Below are 19,736 nucleotides of genomic sequence, written 5' to 3'. Positions count from 1 at the left end.
TGTTGTTTTGTTATTCTCTCCAAGTGCTTAAATAGAAAAGTAGGTTATCTTTCAGCCTAGAAAACATGAAGAGTCAAGGGATCAAATGAACTGTATAAACAAGAGGTGATGCTTGGAAGCACGGTATTAATCAGGTGAACTAACAACCCACTCGCCCACAGTTTGTTTTTCACCAGCCAGCTGCAGTGTCACCTTCCTTCGGTCTTATGGGTGACGTTCAGCAGCACCTTGCAGATCAGAAGTGCCGTGGCTCTGCGTGGCTGGCGCGTGGTCCATGGCATTGGGTAGAAACACGCAGTGCCATTGAGTGCTGGGAGTCCAGCACGTGGGCTGGCCGAGGAGCAGAGCTGGGGTGAGGTCTGGCGCTCTGCATTGTCGCGGGTTAGGGAGGAGAACCAGCGTCACGTTATGGAAAATGCATGGAGAGGGCAAGTAAAGTATTAATACAAAAATTGAAACATGATCTGTTATAACTTCAAAAGCCATCTTGGGTCACAGGTATGTATTGGACTAAATTTGGGGGTGGGTGGAAGGGGGCAATTATTTGGCTGTACTTTTCTAGGGCTTTACTTTTATAGCATGTAATAGAAACCCTGCTTCTTCTCTATGGCAACGTGAAAGACCTTGAAACCAACAGGAGTGCGATTTCTTTACAGGAGGAATAAGTCAGAGGAGCTGGGCAAAGACTCACTCTGCCTGGCTTGCAGTGTTTTGCTGCTTGTGGTTTTTCTCTCTTCTCCCTCACCCCGCTGCCTTCTTTTTTCCCTTTCTTTTCCAAAATAAGGGCGGGGTGGAAGGAGGCTTCTGAGCAAAGCCACCTGCAGAGTGAAGCATACATGGGCAGCCTTGACGGAAAAGCGAGGCAGACCATGACACGATACACCACTGTGGATTTGAGACTCAATAAGTAACCCATGATCATGTTCTTTTCTTGCATCTTTTTTTTCTTCAGCATCCGGTTATTAATTTTGGCTGTCATCAAACATTGCCTGGGCCTCTGCTAAAACACCATCTGGATCAGCTAGTTCAATCTAAATAAAAAGAATACAGATCAGTTATGCAGGATAATTGAAGGAGCTTAAAGTTTTATGGATCTTGATTACTCGAGCATTAACAGAGAAGCTCACGGGTATCAGGACTTTAGTTTGTATTGCAGCCTTTCAATTACTGTTTTAGAAACATTGCTATGCTTTCCTAATTTTATTAGCATATTGAACATCGCTTCATCTCCTTGAAATAGCTCTGCGTGGAGTGGACTGATTCCCCTTTAACAAAACACATTCTTAGACAAAACTGGCTTTGATTTGTAGCCTGTCGGGTCTCACCTATAGTTCTAAAAGGTGAGTAATTGCAGTCACCCAAGTGAGCGTTAAAGGTCACATGAAAGCAGGAGCCTGGAGTCATGTAACCTGCCTGCAACTGGACGCGGATTCTTGAGCAGGAAGTGCCACAGCCCTGCCAGGAACTTGTCGTGTCTGACCTGCGTTACGTCCTGATGCTTTCTGCGGGGTTCATGTGTGTGTTCTTCCAGGCAGAAGACGTCCAGTCTTTTTCTCATTTATTTTGTTACGCTTTCTGAAGCCTTGGCTTCAGTAGTTGTAACAGCAAATATCCCAAGTCCACTGTGTTGTGTTTTTCCCCATCTCTGCAGGTATGTTCAAATTCTGCGTTGATGCAACCCCTTCATCTACATACTGGATTCCTTCAAAGCTTATGACAGTTGCTCTCTAGTTTTCAGCCATTTTCTGTTCTGTGCATCCCCACCGTTTGTTCCTTTTACCTGCTAATGAAGACACAGTGATGCTTCTCCCATGCAGAAGCTTGGATCCTCACTGTTAGCCTCTTGCCAGGCAAAAGCTGACTATTTAGTTGCCTGGCTTTGGCAATTTCTAAGGCTCACCTGTCATCTACTTTTCTCTTAAAAGCTGCTTGCAGCAGTAATTTGACAAAAGGTTTATGAAAATCTGAAGTCAATTTTTCTCCTTTTATCTGTTCCTTCCCTCATATTCTGAGATCAATAAATATCTTTCGATGGAAAGCACAATAATGTCAGTGAAAGTTGATGCTTTCTTTTTGCCCAGAGCAGAAGAAAATTGGGTCATAACTTGGTCTTCAGGGAGTTAAATAAACAGCCAGGCTTGAACATCCTGCCTTAGTGAAGTGGCAGTTCATCCCAGGCTGTTGGGCTGGGTTGTTGAGGAGGCTGTTCTCAGGTGACCTTTGACAAACCTTGTAAGGTAAATATTTTTAGCTACAGAAGTACTGCTCCTTTCATGCTTTTTGCAAAATAGAGATTGTTTTTCCCTGCCGAGTATTTGGTGTTTATTATTCTGCACTGCCGTGGGTGTGCCTAGTACTTACAGGATTAACTGGCTTGTCAAAAATGGCTGCGCTCAAAGAGCCCTTGCTACAGAAACCGGATTTGAAAAAAATAAGGGAAGCAAAGATGTAACAGCTGTTCGCTTCGGTAGGCTGCATGTGCTCAGTATCATTTGCAGCAACCTTGTCCCTGGAGCAGAGGAGGAAGGTAGGTAGCTTTACCTGCCACAGGGCCGTGCTGTTCCCTGTGTTCTGGGAGTAAAGCATTGTGCTGTGGTTATCCCGTGAGGTTCTGCTAGGCTCTAAGCAAAGAGGAGCTTCCCCACCCGTATCCTGCAGTCACCGTCCCTTGGAAATGCAATATCTTTGTGTTTCACATGTGCAGACCGTGGGGATTTGAGCTGAGACTCTTTTGGCTAGCTGTTTCACTTGGAGCCACGTCTCTTCCCTACTGGTCCCCATTCCCTGCCCTCCTCCGAGGACACGGAGTGGGGGATAGGCTCTCCTGTCCTCCGGCTCCTGCGCCAAAGTGATGTGCAGGGACCCAGCAGCTGCCAGGCTGACGGCCCAGGGTGTCTGTGTGCCCCCTCGTGCATCTCGCTGAGTCTTTGGGAGGGGGACGGGGACGGGGACAGGGACTGGCTCTTCCTCCACAGCCTGTGTTGACCTTAAGGGAAAAGGGGAGTGGAGGATGTCGGCTCTCAGACACTCACCTGCTATATGCATGTCCCTCTATCCTGCTGGACACGAACGAGCCCCTGGACAGTGCCCAGGTAAAGGAAATAGCTGATCTTAGCTCTGCAGCTGCTTGGGTTTCAGTAAGTTCTAGTCAGCTTCAGCAGTTTGGCTTGGCGAAATCATTTGATTTTGACGCAAATCCCACTATTGTCTCTGCCTCTATTGTCCCCATTTCCTTTGTCCTGCTTAGGTCTCTAAGCAGTTTTGGTGCGTGAGAACTGCATTTTTTCAGATGTAGGCAATTAAGAGGCTCCAGCAGTGGCTGGATGGGCCTTTGGTCCCTATGGGGCTGTTGAGGACACTGCTGGCCAAAAGACTCTGAGCACACGCCCTGTGAGCTGGGAACCCCATGGGGGTAATCGCCTGAAGAGGGAAATGCTACTTGGAGAGCTTCCCCGACCACTGATGAATGCAAATCACTAGCAAAACCCATATTTCCAAGCAGTTACCTTTGGGATTGGATACTGAGTAGGGGCAGGAGCTTCATCTCTGCCAAAGTCAATCAGAATTCCACATTTTGGTATATCTGCTGCCCAGATACCTTCAAACAACTGTCCCTTATCCAAGTAGAAAAATTTCCCTGGGCCATGCTTCTTTCCACCTTTCCAACCTCCTTCGTACCGATTTTCATTTGCTGCAATTAAATACATGAACAGATAATGAAATTTGCACTGTTTTGTTAAGGGGCTACAAATGAAAATGAACACAGCAAATGGACAGAAGAGGAAATCATCTCTTTGGCTCCTCTTGTTAATTTCACAGGGGCTGTGGCACGGTGTGTCATTTTGCTTTCACAGTGCTCCATTTGCTGTGCCGCAGAGGGAGAAAAGGCTGTGGAAGGAGCCCACACTTGCCCACTTGGAACAAGAACTGCATTCACCTGCTTTGTTCTTCTCACAGTGACGTTAATTTTTAGCTGATATGCAGAGCGAGTGAGCTTGGGGTAAGGGACTAGTCAGTGAGTCACTCTTCACAACATGAAAAATTATAGGACACGTGTTGGATTTGTCACTGCAACAAATCACACAGAATCTCTGGCTTGAAGAGGTTTGCTTGTCTGGGCAAGGAACAGCCGCACTGTCTGATTGTTGTCCAGTCAAAATAATCTTGATTTCAGATAATACTTGTAGTTATGTTTTTCCTCAATGAATTACAGGGCAAGAATTTCTGTGACCGTCTGAATGTTTCAGGCAATCAGTTACAGACTGTTTTTCCAGCTGCACTGCATCTCTTGGTGTTTTTCTGCAAGTTGAGAGAGGTTTTTTTGGGCGCTCTGCTGCTCTCCAGGAATCCATCCATCCATCCATCACCAACAGGGAAAGCAGAGCTGCAAGGGGAAGAGAGCAGCCTCGTCCAGGGACACTGGTTCAGAAGGGGTATCATACCCACAGTGATGTTGGGGCTGGGATACATCCAGGCCACCCTGCTCTCACGGGGGAATCCTCTGCTGTCCTCTTTTCCTACATACAGTGTTTCTAAGCCAAAAACCATGGGGATTTCTGACCCAAGTTACTTAGTGGAAATATCTTTAGTTCTCAGCTGAACTCTGCCATTCTTCATGGCAGGAGATGGCCGAAGCACCAGGGTACCCCGCACAGTGCTGCAGAGAGAGCTGGGGATTGCCAGAATGCTGTAAGGCAAGAGGGAAAAACCAAAAATGCTTCTGGGGAGCATGGCTGCTGGGCTCTTCAGGCAGGGTCTGGTTTACAGGTTGGAGCCACGTCTGTGGTTATCTTCAGCTTGCATCTGGTGGTGTGCTTATCTGCAATGCCGACCTGCCCTGCCCACTGGTGGGAGCAGCTCAGCTTCTGCTCTTCAGCCACCGACAAGTCAGAAACCACCAAAATCACAGACCCGGCTGTGATGGAGGGGCCATCGAATGCCCTGGCTGCACCGCGGTGCCCGGCTGCTCCCATCCGCTCTCCTCCCGCAGCATCTGAGAGGCTGCGTTGCTCACAGCCAAGATCTCTGCAGACGTGCAATGCTCTGGTTTAAAAGCCGTTCGGCAACGGGCTGTAGCAGAGGCGGCAAATCAGCGCGGTGCTCCCAGCCGAGCTCACCCTCGCCGGGCGTACTGCCACTACAAGCAATTTAATCTTGAGCTGCAGCTCATCGTGACCTCCGCTGAAGAACTCCTTTTCTTTCACCATCGCAAAGCTGCTGGCATGTGGGCACACTTCCAGCGGCTGAGCTGAATACATTAAGCTTGTGGGTATGAAATAATTGCTCTGGCTAATTTTAACCAAAAGGAATCCAGCTTGCAATCGGTTGCAGGCTACGCTGGAGGCAACTGGGCTCTGAAATGGTGCGTCGGCCGTGTCTCGGCCCACAGGGGCCGTCAGTTTATAACACCAAGGGTGACTTTGACAGGAGTGAAGCAGATCAGTGGAAGGAGTTACCCCTGGAAGCGGGTGCTGATTTCATCTGGATGAGCCATCTGTCCAAAGTGACTTTACAGTCAGCACAGAGAGCGCAGTCGTGCATGTGATGTGCAGTGAAGGTCATGCTCGTTCCTCCCTGCTGCTTTGCTTAGCTAATTTCTAGCCTTGAGATCATTTTCAAGCAAAAAAAATAGAACAGATGAATAATAATATGGACATAATATTTCTTCAAATGTTCCTGGAATGCAGGGCCTTGTATTGCAAAGGATTGGGATTCTTGGCTTTTGGGAAAAATGCGTTAATCTCCAAGCAAAATAAGGGAAAAAAAATTCCAAATTTCTATTTTTATGCTGAGATTGCCCCCAACATTCCCAATTCAGGATGTGCTCGGTGTTATTTCTGGGAAGGGATTGTGTACTAATGAAACCCCTGTGTTCACTCAACGTGAGCCAGTGTCGGAAGTAAGAGAGGGGATGGAGTGAACTCAAAATGAAAACTTATCTTTTTTTTTTTTTTTTTTTTTTTTCTGTGCTGGAAAGTGGACTCCTCTTTGGTATGCAGCAGTTAGAAAGTATGTCTGGCAAAGTGCCTGGCTTGAAAAGAGAGATTTGCTCTTCTCTGACCCAACAGTATATTATCTCTAACCCTAACCATCTCAGTCATTTAAATGTAAATCACAGCAAAAATAAGCTTTCCTGCGTGTGGGCTTGAGCAGTGCAGTGCCGGCCCTTGCACAGCCTGTGCTTCCTCCAACACCAAATCAGGAGGGGAGGGATGACGCAGGGGAGCAGCCGCAACCCTGCCGCAAGGCTGTGCGGAAGATGCGATGTAGCGTCCAGAAATCTGGACAGCAGAGGCATCTGGAAAGCAGCACAACACCAAATACCTTGAAGGGGGCAGGCAGGCACATTGGGCGAGGGCGACCGGTACTTACGCAGCCGCAGCATCCCCTGCCCGTTGGGCTTGTTCTCCAGCCACTGCCCCTCGTAGATGGAGCCGTCTCGGTAGTACATCCGTCCCCAGCCGCTCCGCAGCCCACCGCTCCACTCGCCCTCATAGCGCTTTCTGCCGGCGTAAAATGTCACCCCGTAGCCCTGGAGAGCAGCACAGAGATGGCCGGTTAGGAGCCTCTGTATTGAAAGACGTCAATGTTCAATTTTGGGACGTTACTTTCTTGAGACACTATTCCTTTGCTTATTACTCTTATACACGGCTGCTGGCAGCCCAGCTCAGTGGCCGTTCTTGTGTTGGAGGAAACAAGAGGTGGTGGTATGGGATTTATTTTGGCAAATGATTTTGTTCCCATGACAAAACCTCAGGTTTATATCTCAGTATGTTATTATTGGCATGACTGCTGCTAATATTTAGCTAAAAGCAGGTTTTACTAGAATATAAAGCTGCCTGGGAATAGGCAGCATAAACAAGACCTGTCTCTCAATGTGGGGATTTTATGCCTTTCAACCCTGGTGATGCTTCCTACAGCCCAGTGTGTCCCAGGCTGGGCAACTCCTTCCCTTGCCCCCGAGCAGACCAAAGGTCCCTAAGTGATGCTAACCACGGAAACAGTTTTGCCGCCTTCTCCATCCATACTCCCAAAGAGCTAATGTCCTAAACAGCCCCTTGCCTCGCTCCCTTCCTCCTTTACAAGAAACTAAAGGCAGCCCTGAAGGCTACCTGCGGCGAGACCGGCAGGCTGCAACGCCACCCGTGTCTCCCCGCAGCCAGGCACCGGGCCAGGCTCCCCGGGGTAGCAGGCGTCACACCGGCGGGGCAGGTGAGGCTCTGACGTTGAACTGTCTCCACTCTTTGCTTTCTTTCCTCAGGCTCGATGCTGCTGGCAGGTTTGGTTGGTGAACTTCTGAATTAAGACCACTGCGTGTGTGCAAGCTGGGGATCCCAGGAGGTGTTGGTGTTATGTGTGTGTTTGCCATTAAGAGAAGTCCAGAGGTACCCCCTATTCTGGGGAGTGATAGCAGTAAGAAATATTTACTTATTACTAATGAGTTTTCCCATAGGAATAAAGCATTAATTTATCTCTGAAAAAAGAAATGAAATCAGTTCTGGAAATAACTGATTTTTTTGAGCATTAATTTTATTAAACTGCATGGATGTAAAGGGGAGACTTCTGTAGAAGAAAAAAACAACCCTAGTTATATTTGGATGTCATTATAAATCTTTTGCCAAAGCCCAATCATGCAAAATATATCCTCAAAGAACAGGAGGGGAAGCTCCCTCCAAGAGACTGGAGCCATAGAGCCGCACGCCTATTAGAAGAGTAAGAGGCAATTAATTTAATTTAAGAGCAGACACAAAGATGAACACAAGGTTTCCATTGGCAGATCAGAAAACGTTCCTACAAGGATTTTGCACATAAGATTGCAGTCATATTCACCAGATGACTTCCTCATTTTGTTCCTTTTAGAAAAACCAGTGATTTATGTGACAGGCTTAATTTCCAAAAGAACTCACGTTATTTGTCTAATATGCTGTAAAACTCCCAGAAGAAGGTACATTTTCCTGCAGTGCTTATGATAAAGGTTCCTCTGACTGCTTCAAGGATGAGAGGAATGAAAGGGATGGGTAGGGAGGATTAACACACAGGACATGAAACCTCTTGTCCTGCTTGGCCAAGCTGCAGGTCAGTCTGAGCAGCGATCGCTGCTCTGCAGCAGCTGGTGGGAGGTCGGGGCTGTAGCCCGGTCACCAGTGGATGGGTGGCATGAGTCCCACTCCAGCGAGGAGATGGCGGGTGACAGGGCACTCTCGGCCACACTTGGCTTTTTATGAATGATGGGTTTTTACTCCTGAAGCTTCCTGGGCTTTCTGCAGGTTCAAATTAAGTTTTAAAGAGAGCCCAAGCCTGGAGGAAAATCTGTTCCTGTAGCTTCTGCCTGGAGTCATGCTGCTCCTTCCCTGTTGCCGGCTGTGGGACACAGTGCAGCTTCTACAGCATCTGACGTGGAGAAGTGAGTAACGGCAGGAGCAGCGACGTCGGGGAGGGCAGGGGGAGAGGGCTTAAACACCAGAGCTTTTGCTCTTGCTTTCATTGTCTTGTTCCACACGTTCATTTCCCCATACCCCTTCAATTCAGCCTCAGTATTTGAAAAATCAGCATTTTAAGTGATCTTTTTTGCATGTGTGCACCCAACACTTCCCCATGTTTTGGGGCACACCGCCTCACCGCCGGCATGCTCAGGAAATCTCACTTTCACTTACACATTTTTGGTCATTTTTCCACCAGCCTGTGTACACCTTCTTGTAATCCTTGGTTACAGGGTCAGGAATGCTGTATGAGCCATAACCATCCCTCTTCCCAAACTTCCAGTCACCACTATAAATAGCTCCGGTGCATTTCCATACCTGGGTGCCTTTACCTGTTTAACAAACAAGAAGAATGACCATTGCGGTTGTTAAGAGAAGGGTTTAGGGGGCTGCCTTCCTACAGCTCCATCCCAGGCGAGGCGGTGCTCCCTGCACCGAGGCAGGTTTATGCCTGGGATTCAGTTTAGCTTCCTGAGTTGGAACCATCATTAATCTTGATCAGGGGCTTCCTGTGTGGCCTTTGCTGAATGCACTTAAATCTTTCCAAACCCTGGTTTACTGCTTGTAAACAAGCCTGTCCTGCTCTGGCTGCTCAGGGCTCGGTCAGGGTCTTCTTCCTCTGCTCTATCTTCTGCAGCACCCGCCACAGCTTGAGGATAAATGAATATTCCTGAAGCCAAGTCAGGAGCCGAGAGAGCTCCAGGGACTGTGCAGCCAGGGCACGTCCCGGTGCGTGGAGCTGACTGCAGTTTGCTGTGTTTGCAGAGGATTTTTTAACATCTATCGTCTAGATAGATCAGGTAATTGCCCCTGAGTGCATGCAAAAGCTCTTCAAGTTACCTATCAGGAATATTTCTCAGTACATTTTTGCATAACATATATCAAAGACATAAATATATCTATAGTCATACATGAATGAATGGTCTTCCAGGAGCACATACAACCGCTGACCACTCCCTGCCCCTAGGAACTTTTGTAAAGACATCTAAATTGGTACTTTTTCTCAAAATGGTGTATCTTACCATGCTTCAAGTTGTCCAGCCATTCGCCGGTATACTGATCCCCATTTACAGCATAGACCGTGTGTCTTAATCCACATTTCTGTGCTTTCCTGTCCCATTCATGCCAGAGAGGCTCTGTAGCCCCGCGGTATTTTACAATGGGCATATTGTTCACGGCTGGAGAGGAAAACAAACGATTGTCAGCAATAAATGAGAGAGAAATTACTAAGGCAGGTACTGGCAGAGCAGTTTATTTGTGAGCTATGCTTTAATAGGCACTCGAATCAGTAATTGATGTCTGGCTTTGGAGGGGTAAAATAGAGATATAACAAACAGAAGATATCTAAAAATACTGAAGTACAAACCAGCGCTATCTGAAAATAGGCTCACAGCATAGCCCGGGCTGTTAGGAAGCATTAAATAAGTCTCAGCAGGTCAGGTCTATGGTGGGCATTGGTCTCTGTGCCTGCCAGAGGTCTTGAGGAGCACAGGGAAAGGCAGCCCCTTCTCTGTACAACCAAAACCCTGCCAGGCTCCTGGTGAGGCAGGAGCAGTGGTTTAAGCAAATTAGAAAATTATTTGTTTGCTAGGAAATATCTCAGGACATTGGAAGACATTCACAAGGTGGAGCAGGTCAGAGAGTTGGCCGGTGTCCCTGGGGTGCACCAGGAGCTGGGACACTTCATACCCCCAGCAGTAACGTAGCTCAGGCTCCTTTACTGCTAAAAATACCAGTCCTGCAGGTGTCTTGTTAAAAGGCGTCGAAACCAGAATGTTTCCATCTACCAGGAAAGAGGGTTGCAGACTTGCCCAGGGCAGGACAACCGCTCGTCAGTCAAACAAGCCACCAAGGAGGTGGCTTCCGAAGTGACGTGGGTTTTAAAGCATGAACAGCAGGCAGGGGATGATGGGCCCTGTGGGGGGGATGGTGATTCGGGTGTCAGAGGTCTGGAGGGAAAGGATCAGCGTGGGGGAAGAGACGGGAGAAGAAACTGTTTTGGCCCATCAATACAGAGAGGACAGCAGCAGAGTATGGCGTGGTGGTGATTTCTGGGCATTGCCAATGGAACGACTCGCGGTTTGGTGCAGCGGAAACGCCAGCATGGACTCAGAGGTGAGAGTGGTTTCCTATAAACCATAAAGAAAAGCCAAAAGGTGGCTATAGAAACAAAAAGCAAGTGTCTATGAATGCCTTCAACATCCAGAGCTTGGCTGGAGCCCGGCGGGGTGGGATGCTCTCCGATATTGTCTCCTGGGCTCCCCCTTCTGTCCTGATCCGCTGGACTGAGACATGTGGAGGGATTTTGCTGCCTCTCTCCCTTCTTGGCAGAGCAGAGCTCCTGTTCCTGCTGTGTTCTGGATGCCAGAGAGCCCAGTGTGGGGGAAAGCATGGAGCTTGGGAGGAGAGGGGAAAGGAAGGTGCTTTGGGTCCTTGCTAGGGAATAAAAGCTAGAAATTACAACTAAGACAATATAGTTAGCGTTCATCCTCAGTTCTCCACATAGCTGTAGGAAATGGTCATTCAGCAGCTATTTGAGGGGATATCATTGCTAAAAAGAGTACTTCTGTCTCCAGGATGAGCCTTCCTCCCCAAAACACAGCTGTGTTGTGTAGTGCGCATCCCACATGGCTCCTTACCGTGGGGCTGTGGGGAATGCAGGCAGGGCCAGGGGGGCACAGGCAGGGCCAGGGGTGCGCAGGCAGGGCTGGGGGACCTGCCCGGGCGCTGCATTGTGAGCTCGGATCCGGGGGGGGGGACAAGGGTTCCTGCCAGGCTGCTGTGGGAGGAGAGGGGCTGGAAAGCGAGTTCTCGGCTGGTCAGTTCCCCTTCAGCTGTTGAACACAGGTACCTCCTCCACTGACCTCAAGGAGAGGTGGGAAGGCGAAGACGACCACATTGCCAACCCTTGAAGCAGATGTTTTGGGGACGGGGCTGTCTGTGAGGGGAGAGGAGGACTTGGCAGCTGGAGTCCCCTGGCCATACCACTCACCTGGGAGCATCTTGGTTTGAGGACGTCGAGGGCGGGATCTGTCTCTCGGTATGACAGAGTCGCAGCCCGCTGCAGAGGATGGTTTTTCTGCAATGCAAACATGGGATACACCACAGCTGCTAAGTTCCTCCCTCGCCTTTGAAGGCTGCAGCCCCCGGAGAGGGGGATCTCACCAATATTTGCCAAGGGCTGGGGGTTTGCAGGACATGAAGCCGCACATTGCCGGCTCGGGTCTGTCCTCCCCTTGCTGGGGGAGTGGAAGAGCCAAGCTACAGCTATGTGCACCCACCCCGACACCAGCTGCAACCCCTGAGCAGCTCACGGCCGAGAAGAGATGTCTCTCCGCTGCCCCCACCAGATGGGAGCATCACCGTCCCATTACCATGTCTGACCACTTCTTTAGCTCAAAGCTTTGGATTTAAAAATCCCAGGGAGGATTCCCAGCTGCAGGGGCAACCCCAGCACCCCGCTGTCTGCTCACAGTCCCCTCCGAGGCACAGCCCATGCGGAGCACCCAGGGTAATGCTGGCTGGCTGAAGCCACCTTCATTTGCTGAATCCCCTTGCAAATTTAAGACAGTGATGCCAGCTTTGCATAAGTGGTAACGTAGTCAGTATTTATTGCCCTGGATGTTTTTAGCCACCTACTACAAGGGTGGGAAGGGGCTGGCAGCAAGAGGCAGGCGGTGCAGAGCTGCTCTGGCTGCAGCCTCCCAACAGCGACTGCAGGTCTTGGTGCTGACGGCTAGAGGCTGCTGCTCCCATGCGTCTCTGCTGCTGCTGCTGCTGCGTTTGGGGATGTGGATCTTACAGAGTTCCGCGTCCTTCTCTAGACACTGCTCTATGCACCTCAGAGTTTTGTCAGGTTTCTGGCAAAATTCAGCTTTAGTTTGTACAGTTTTTCCCCCTGGCCCTTCACAGGACTTCAGAGCAATGCAGTTTAGCTACAACTATACTTTTTTCCAGCTGTACATATTAACTTCATAAAGAGTAAGGTGGAAAATTCAACCGACTGCAAAGAAGGGGCTGCTGGCTGTCCCCGGCAGCACCCTGCCTGCCACCTCACCACATCCCGTTGTGTAATCTCCGCACCAGCTCTGCCTGCACAGCAGCACCCTGCCTGACCGTCACCCAGCCCCGAGAATGCCCTGGGTGAGTTCACCCCTTCCATTGACCCCTGCACCATGGCACTGCCCCGCACCAGGGTCCCTTTGCCGGCACCCTCCGGTGCAGCCGAACCATCCCCAGCCCCTCCTCGCCCTCACGGCAGTGTCTCTGAGCGGGGTGCTCAGGGCACCTTTTGCTGCTCCTCCCCAGCAAGAAAGAGCAGGGTGCCCGAGCAGCAATGGGAGCGGACGATGGGGAAAGCCCGCACGCTCGGTTTGCAAAGCACCCTCGAGTTTGGCCCACGCTCTCCTGCCGTCCCCCACCCCAAATGCCACCCCATGGACACCAACCTGCGATCGGTGCTGGCTGCTGCCGGCTGCATGGGCAGGGTCGTCATAGCAACTCTGCCAAACTCCTGCGCGAAGGGTTATGGGAGAGCTGCCGGAGAGCCGGAGGACCGAGCGGCTGCGGGCAAGAGGGATGCTGGTGGGACGGAGGCTCGCTCTGCGAGCTCCACGCTGAGCGTGAGGGATGGAGCCGGAGCCGGGCTCTTCCGTGGAGCCGCCGAGCGCACGCCGCTCTGTGAAGCTACGTGTCTTTGAGTTAAGGATTATCCGACAGAATATAAAATGCTGATAAGCAACGAGTGTTTCACCTCTGGTTGTTGTTTTTTATATGCGCAGCAGCAGAAGGCTGGAAATGAAAGCACTGATTATGGTACTGATGGGTGACAAATAAATCAGCCTTGCAAATATCAGAAGAAAAAGGAGAAACCCCCTGAAAATGCACGTCAGAGGTCTTAAAAGAGAAATCTGAATAATCCTGAACTAATTCCCTCACCCATTATGTTTCTTCTGCAGGCACGATGAGCAGGGATTGCCATTATGTTCCTGTGGGTGTCTGTGATAATCTTCCCTAACGGGTACTTAACTGTGCACATTTCAAGCATAAAACCAAAGTTCTTGTCTTACTCCCATGAGCCAAATGCATTTGTTTATTCTCATCCTTTAAGCACATTTTTTGTGCACAGCACTGCAGGCTGAGTAGTAAACATTTCGAGGTAGGTGAGGAGCCTTGGGTTGAAAAAAAGCACCTGCCTCTGCAGAGGTGAGATACAGCTTGGTCTTCCCTGATGGGTGTTCGCTTGCCATCTTCCAGGTTCGAAACATTGAAGGTGGCTTAAATGCTGCATCCATGCTCGGGTAGACAGAGGGTGTGCATGAGGTGGTGGTGACTACTGGGGTAAATGTCCAATTTTCGACTGCAAGCAGGGAAGGATCTTTCAGGTTTGATGGTGAGTAACAGTGAGTATCAGGGAATATAACAAATAGTGAAACAGTAAAGCTGTTTCACCCAGAACTGCCTCTGCTGCGGTCAGTATGGGCAGGGGAAGAAAAACACCTCCTCCCTGGACTTATTCCAAGTGTGAGTGTGACTGAAGGGGAATATTCCATTTCCCATGTCATGCGTGAGACTCATGGAGCGGGAGGAGACAACGCCGCTACCCGGGAATCAGGGGGAGAAGGAAAATGAACCGGGGGGAGGGAAGAGCTGCTCCACACCCAACCTGCAAGCTGGCATGGAAATGGTGGAGAGATATCTGTACTACAGGAAAATACAAACACGGAATTGCTGGTACTGAATTAGACAAATTGGGATAACGGCAGCTGCCGGTGAGCAGGTCCCAGCACCTCTCTGGCTGCAGGGGATGTGCTGACCCAGGCGGGTGGCTCTGCATCTCCCTAAATCCAGGGATGTAGGAGAGGTGGAACTTAGAGAGTCTCCCTTAAGCAGGAAAACCAGAGAGGACTATGGAAGTTGACCAAGTTAGGAAATACTTATACAAGAGAAAATATTTCCTGTTATTAAAAATGAGATGAAGATGTTCAGGAAGCATTTATTCACACTCGTTCATGTAAATGCATTCTGGTTTGGGGCAGAGCCTATGAATTACCAAAGACAATTGTTCCTGTGTTTTCCAGTGGCCAGTTGTATGGGGCTAGAGTGGGGGACGGGGTTTGTGGAGGAAATGAGAGAAACCCAGGAGGGAGAAGAAAAAACGCTTACTGCAGCCCAAAACCTACAGCCTTAAATTACAACCAGAAATAGCCCCTTCTGGAAAAGTATTAATTATTTTGAATATTTCAGCCCCTATATTGTACCACACTGAACTGAGAATTTGTCAATTAAAAATAATTAGCTAACTCAGACAGCTTCACTTGTTTATTTTTAAACACCACAAGTTGTCTGAGGTTTTTGAACTGCAAGTCCAAACTATGTATCACCTAACCACAGCTTTTGCTAAGCACAAGTTATATACACATTAGAAACTCAATATATATTTGAAACCATTTTAGATGCAATAAAGACTTTAAAAGGATTAAAATAATTTGGCAACAAGTTAAAATTCACAAATTGGGACCAAGAACTGTCCCGCAGCTGCCTCTGCAAAAGCCTCTATATCTGGATGAGATGGAAGGAAACACTTGGTGATGTCTCCATTTCTGGGTCGCTTATTTTAAATCCTTCTGCTCCAGGTCTCCGTGTGTTTGTTATTTTACCTCTGTGATCCCAGAGCGGGTTATGAGCACTGGCTGCTCTCGCAGACCCTCCTGGCCCCACCAAGGCGGCTTCGCAGAGCCATTTATCTAGGAAGACGCCGTGCATGATTCCCGTCTACAGTTTTCTTAGTCTAGGTACAAATATCTGAATTATATTTTATTATTTTGTCACTCATTATTATCATTCTGTACCTTTTTTGTACTACGAGGGTACAGAGTGGGTAAATGTAAGTGTACTCTTCTCACAAAAAAGGCAAAATTAGACCATCTTGAAGAGAAGGCGGTGATATTTGCAGCTTTACCAGAAAGTTCTTTTGACTCACTGAACTGAAATTTTACTTTAAAAATGTCATTCCACTACAAGAGAAGGAATCCCCTTAATAAATAAGAAGTGTGGATAATTTTTGTAAAGGATGTCGGATATGTAGAATATGTAATTCAGCCAAAGTGTGAGGTATAAACCTGAAATGACCCAGAAGTCCCCCAACCAAACCCTTTTCTTCTCCCAAGGGCAGTCATTTCAAGACACAACATTGAGGCCACTATGAAAAGTAGGGTCAAAATCCAGGTTACGATGGACTAGGAGGAGAACTTGTTTTTTCCTTGATGCAATTCCCCTTGTTCTGGCCTTTCCAGCCAAAATTTGGCCCCAAATCTCCTTCTTGGCTTTTTTTTTTTTTTCTTTTTAAATAGTTTTTTCTTTTTACTCTCACAGACATTGGTCACTGCCACTGAGGAGCACCAGCAAAGCCTCTTCCACCTGTGGGGAGTGACAGGGTTTCAGTTCTGTTGCTGTTCATATGGTTGTTGCTTCAGTTGTCTGGCATTTGATTAAACCTTACATTTATTAAGTCTGAAAGGAAGCTGTTAAATCAGTCAGTGTAAATTATGCTTTAACTTAGCCCATTATGCTGCCAATACAATTTGTTGCAACGGACTTTTAGGTCTCCACTTTCTTCCAGTTTGGACATACCAAAGAGCAAACTAAGCAAGGGGAGGATGCGTGAGGAAAACGCCCGGAAACATGCCATTTGTGGAGCAAGGTCCCATGACATGGGATGCGCCTTGATTTTTTTCAGTTTAGAGAGTAAGATTTTTTTAATTAAATAAAGCCAAAGGACCTCACTATTTTACGTCTGAAACCAATCATTTTTGCAATGAAAGGAGACAGCTGCTCTGAGCTGAGTTTGCTCTCACAAAGCTTGGGGAATCACCCAAGTGAAATGCCCAAACCAACTGAAAACTGTCAAAATCAATAATTTAAGTTTATTCTGGGAACTTTGTAGAATAAATAGAGAAAAAAAATTAGAGAAACATATGTTGAAATTCTTTAAAGGTGAAGAATGTGACAACAACATACTGTGGAAGTAGGATGCTCAGATGTGTGTTTTATTGCTGCTATATTCGAAAGAAAAGCCAGAGGAAGTGGTGGGAGGGTCTTGGACTCCGACCAAGCGTGTGTCGGGTTTAGCCGGATGAGCAGAGAGTGGGTGCAGTGCTGAAGGAGCTTCCCCACTGCTCTGTTTTTAAGAATTATTATTAGCACGATTTAGGAGGGATTGAAGTGAAAGGTTTGAGATGTAAACTTCACTGGTTGACTTCGGCTTAAGAGGCAGCCTTGCGGGAAAGCATTTCTGTAAAACCCTTCCCTCCTTTTTGCTGGGAGCAGCTCTCTCAAGATAAAAAACATGTTAGTTTTATATCAAAACAACCTAAAGTAAGAACCCTAGGTTAGCTGACATGTTCAAGTGCTTACATATTCATGCAAAGTGAAATGTTGAAGTCCTTGAAGCTGATGCTTATGACATCCTCTCCCCAGGAGTACCTTTTGCCACAGATTTACAGCTAATTGTCTCTACCTAACTACCTGCAACAGGACTGTTCAAACATAGGCTTCTGTTGTTAATTAGTGAAGTCACTGAAAGCTGAGAATTATTTACTGCACAACTGTAGAGTGCTTTGCAGGGATACTGTTTTAAAACAGGCAGATCACAGTACGAAGATGGCGGCAGATAAATTTGGCCATACTCGAGCTAATGCGTCACTGCAAGTCCTTAACTGAGGAATTAATCCAGATTACAAAATGAATCAGCAGTACCAATCTCCAGTTGAAACATGTGCAAAGTATTTTATTTATCATGGCTTACTGTCACCTGATGTTAGAATAGGGACTTACCCACATTTATATTTTGTCCTTTCAAGTTTGCACTGTGCTGGAAAGAATTGGTATTTCTAGGACAGGGGAAAAACATCTAAGGAAACAGCCTCAGTTATCTTAAAAGAATGAATGGAATCTGCATTCAGAAATAGTCTGGAGGGTAAAGGAAAGGAGCTCACATGTGACTGCACATATATAACTACATGTACTCGAACAAAATTTAACATCAGAACAATTTTGCTGTGATCCTTAACTTGATTTATTAACTCAATTTCTTTGATACGTTTTCTGGCAGTGAATGGTTGATGAGGTGGGATTAATTAAGGTAAAGGCAAAACAGAGATTTCAAATTTGTAGATTTGCTGTGCAAAGGCCTTAGAAGATCTCTGCCAGCAAAAGCCAGCCATTCAAAAGCTGGAAGGTTAGATTTGCAAGATACCTAAAAAAATGTTGTTAAAATATTCAAATTCAGAGGAAAGGCACCATTCGTCATGTGTTGACACAAGTGAAAGACACATTTTTATAGCCTTAAATCTAGAGCAGCTGTCTGCTCCAGAAATCCAGAGTGATGCTGGGAAACAGGGAAGGAGCCCTCACAAGCCTCCTCCCGGCCAGCCTGCTGCTGGGGGCAGGACAGAGAAGACCAACTGACCAACTTCATGCTCAAAAGCAGATGAAGAAGGAAGAGCCTGTGCAACGCTCTTGGCCCAGGTAACATGGGTACGACAGTGCAGTGCTGTTGCATGAAGGCATTGGAGTCTTTCTGTACATTTTAACTTTTGGGGTAAGTTGTGTTTAAGGCACCTACTTCAAGGAAGCCAGGAACCCTCTTTTAAGAAGCCTCTCACTGCTTAAACCTGCACAGCTGCATTTCTTGCCTCTGTAGAACAGTAAACTGAATCAAAATCTCATCTAAGCTGTGGGAGCAGAGGGAGGGATGGGGATGCAGCCAGACAAGGCAACTGCCCAGGTTTTGTTTGCTGTGGTGGGTAGGGAGGCATCCTTGAAATTGAATATGACAACTGTACGTGACTGGGTTAATTAGCTGTTGACCAAAGAGCATATGTGGTTTGTTTAGCAGGCTGTGAGGAAAGATATGCAGAAAGAACAGAGGAGGCTCTCCTGAGATAAACCAGGCTCCAGAAAACAAGGCAGGACTGTGAGAGCCCCATCCTGGGGTGTGCGCTCGGAGGAATTTACCCCGTGCTCCAGCTGAGCTGCAGAACCTGCTCCTAGTGCCGGGCAGGACAGGCGAAGTGTAGGAAGCCCCAAGCGCCGGCTGCTCAGAGCCCCTCTTGCCATCCGGGACCGAGGGGTGGGAAGCTGCCGGAGCTTTTCCGGGCTCTTAAAATTCCCTCTCTAAATCCTTTATCCAGCTGCTAAAAGAACTTGCACTCCTATAATAGTCCAGTAAGGTCTTTGATTGCCCACTGGGTGCAACGGGTGCAGATCCTTAGGGGTACATTTTGGTCAGACAGAAAAAAAAGAAACCTCAAGGTATATTATTCCTATATATCTTTTCATAATGAGGGAATTTTAACTATATTTTTTCCCCAAGATAAACATTTAATCCAGACAGGACATGTAATGTGCAAAGACTGGATTTTTAAAATGTCTTTTCTGTAGGAGTTGCTCCTAGAGGCAGAGATGGACACTGGCCAGCAAAGCCTTACCAGACACAACCCCTGCTGCCCTTCCAGCTGTCCCTCCCCTGTGTCCCCAGCTTCAGGAGCAGGAAGAGCTGACTTAGGTCTACAGTTTTCCACAGGTATCTCTGGGAAGGCTTTCCAGATTAGTGCACATCCTCTTACTTTTTGCAGGATCCGTATTAAGGAGACCGCCAATTTGAAAACTCAGTGCAAAGTTAAATGGATGAACATTAATAAAGATTTTTTGAGTCTCTTCCTTCAAGAAATCTAGTTTTGGAGCATGTTTTAGTTGTTGTAGAAATAAAAATTGCAAAAAGCCTGAAAACTGCAAGAGAAGTTGATAGTTAAATAAAATGAATGCCAAGAACGTGGATATGGAAGCTTAAGTCACTCAGGACCATAGACTGTGATATATATTATGTGATTTTTTTATTTTATGACTCCTAACTCAGAAATTAGAGTCCTTTTAAAATTGACAGATCTAATTAAAATCTGCAGTTTCCATTCTTAGCAAGTAAAATTATATCCACTATAATAAACAAATTCTCCAGTTCTAGTTTAAAAAAAAAACAAACCACTGTTATCTTACCTTGCTTTGGTTTTATTCACAAAGATGTGATTGAAATAATGAGATTATACAAACAGCTGTAATCTCCCAGGAGGTGGAAAGAGATTACAGGTAATTCTGAAATCTTTTGTAACGGCGCAACATTAAATACTGCTAGAACCAGCTGTATGGCCAGTCGTGTTACACTCACATTATTTGTGTTTAATGAAATTCCTTTGTGTT

The 19,736-nt window shown here is 47.3% G+C and overlaps 1 protein-coding gene and 1 long non-coding RNA gene across 2 annotated transcripts; one reads left to right on the top strand and one right to left on the bottom strand.

Annotated features, from left to right (window-relative positions):
• Positions 1–956: 956 nt before the first annotated feature.
• Positions 957–13,015, bottom strand: MORN3 (MORN repeat containing 3). The gene is made up of 6 exons (XM_041125712.1): positions 11,473–13,015; positions 9,503–9,658; positions 8,655–8,812; positions 6,373–6,532; positions 3,507–3,691; positions 957–1,031 (listed from the first exon to the last, which is right to left on the bottom strand). Exons 1-6 carry the CDS (start codon positions 11,480–11,482, stop codon positions 963–965), a joined length of 738 nt encoding a protein of 245 aa, XP_040981646.1. The 5' UTR covers positions 11,483–13,015; the 3' UTR covers positions 957–962.
• A 1,071-nt stretch (positions 13,016–14,086) lies between these two features.
• LOC121233510 lies at positions 14,087–16,248 on the top strand. Its single transcript, XR_005933124.1, has 3 exons — positions 14,087–14,213; positions 15,116–15,274; positions 15,855–16,248. It is a non-coding gene; the product is annotated as an uncharacterized LOC121233510 (long non-coding RNA).
• The last annotated feature ends 3,488 nt before the right edge of the window (positions 16,249–19,736 follow it).

This window comes from Aquila chrysaetos, chromosome 9 (genome assembly GCF_900496995.4).
Source record: "Aquila chrysaetos chrysaetos chromosome 9, bAquChr1.4, whole genome shotgun sequence".
Taxonomy (NCBI): domain Eukaryota; kingdom Metazoa; phylum Chordata; class Aves; order Accipitriformes; family Accipitridae; genus Aquila; species Aquila chrysaetos.
The sequence above is the reverse complement of the archived record's forward strand: the minus strand, read 5'-3'. Positions and strand labels throughout refer to the sequence as shown.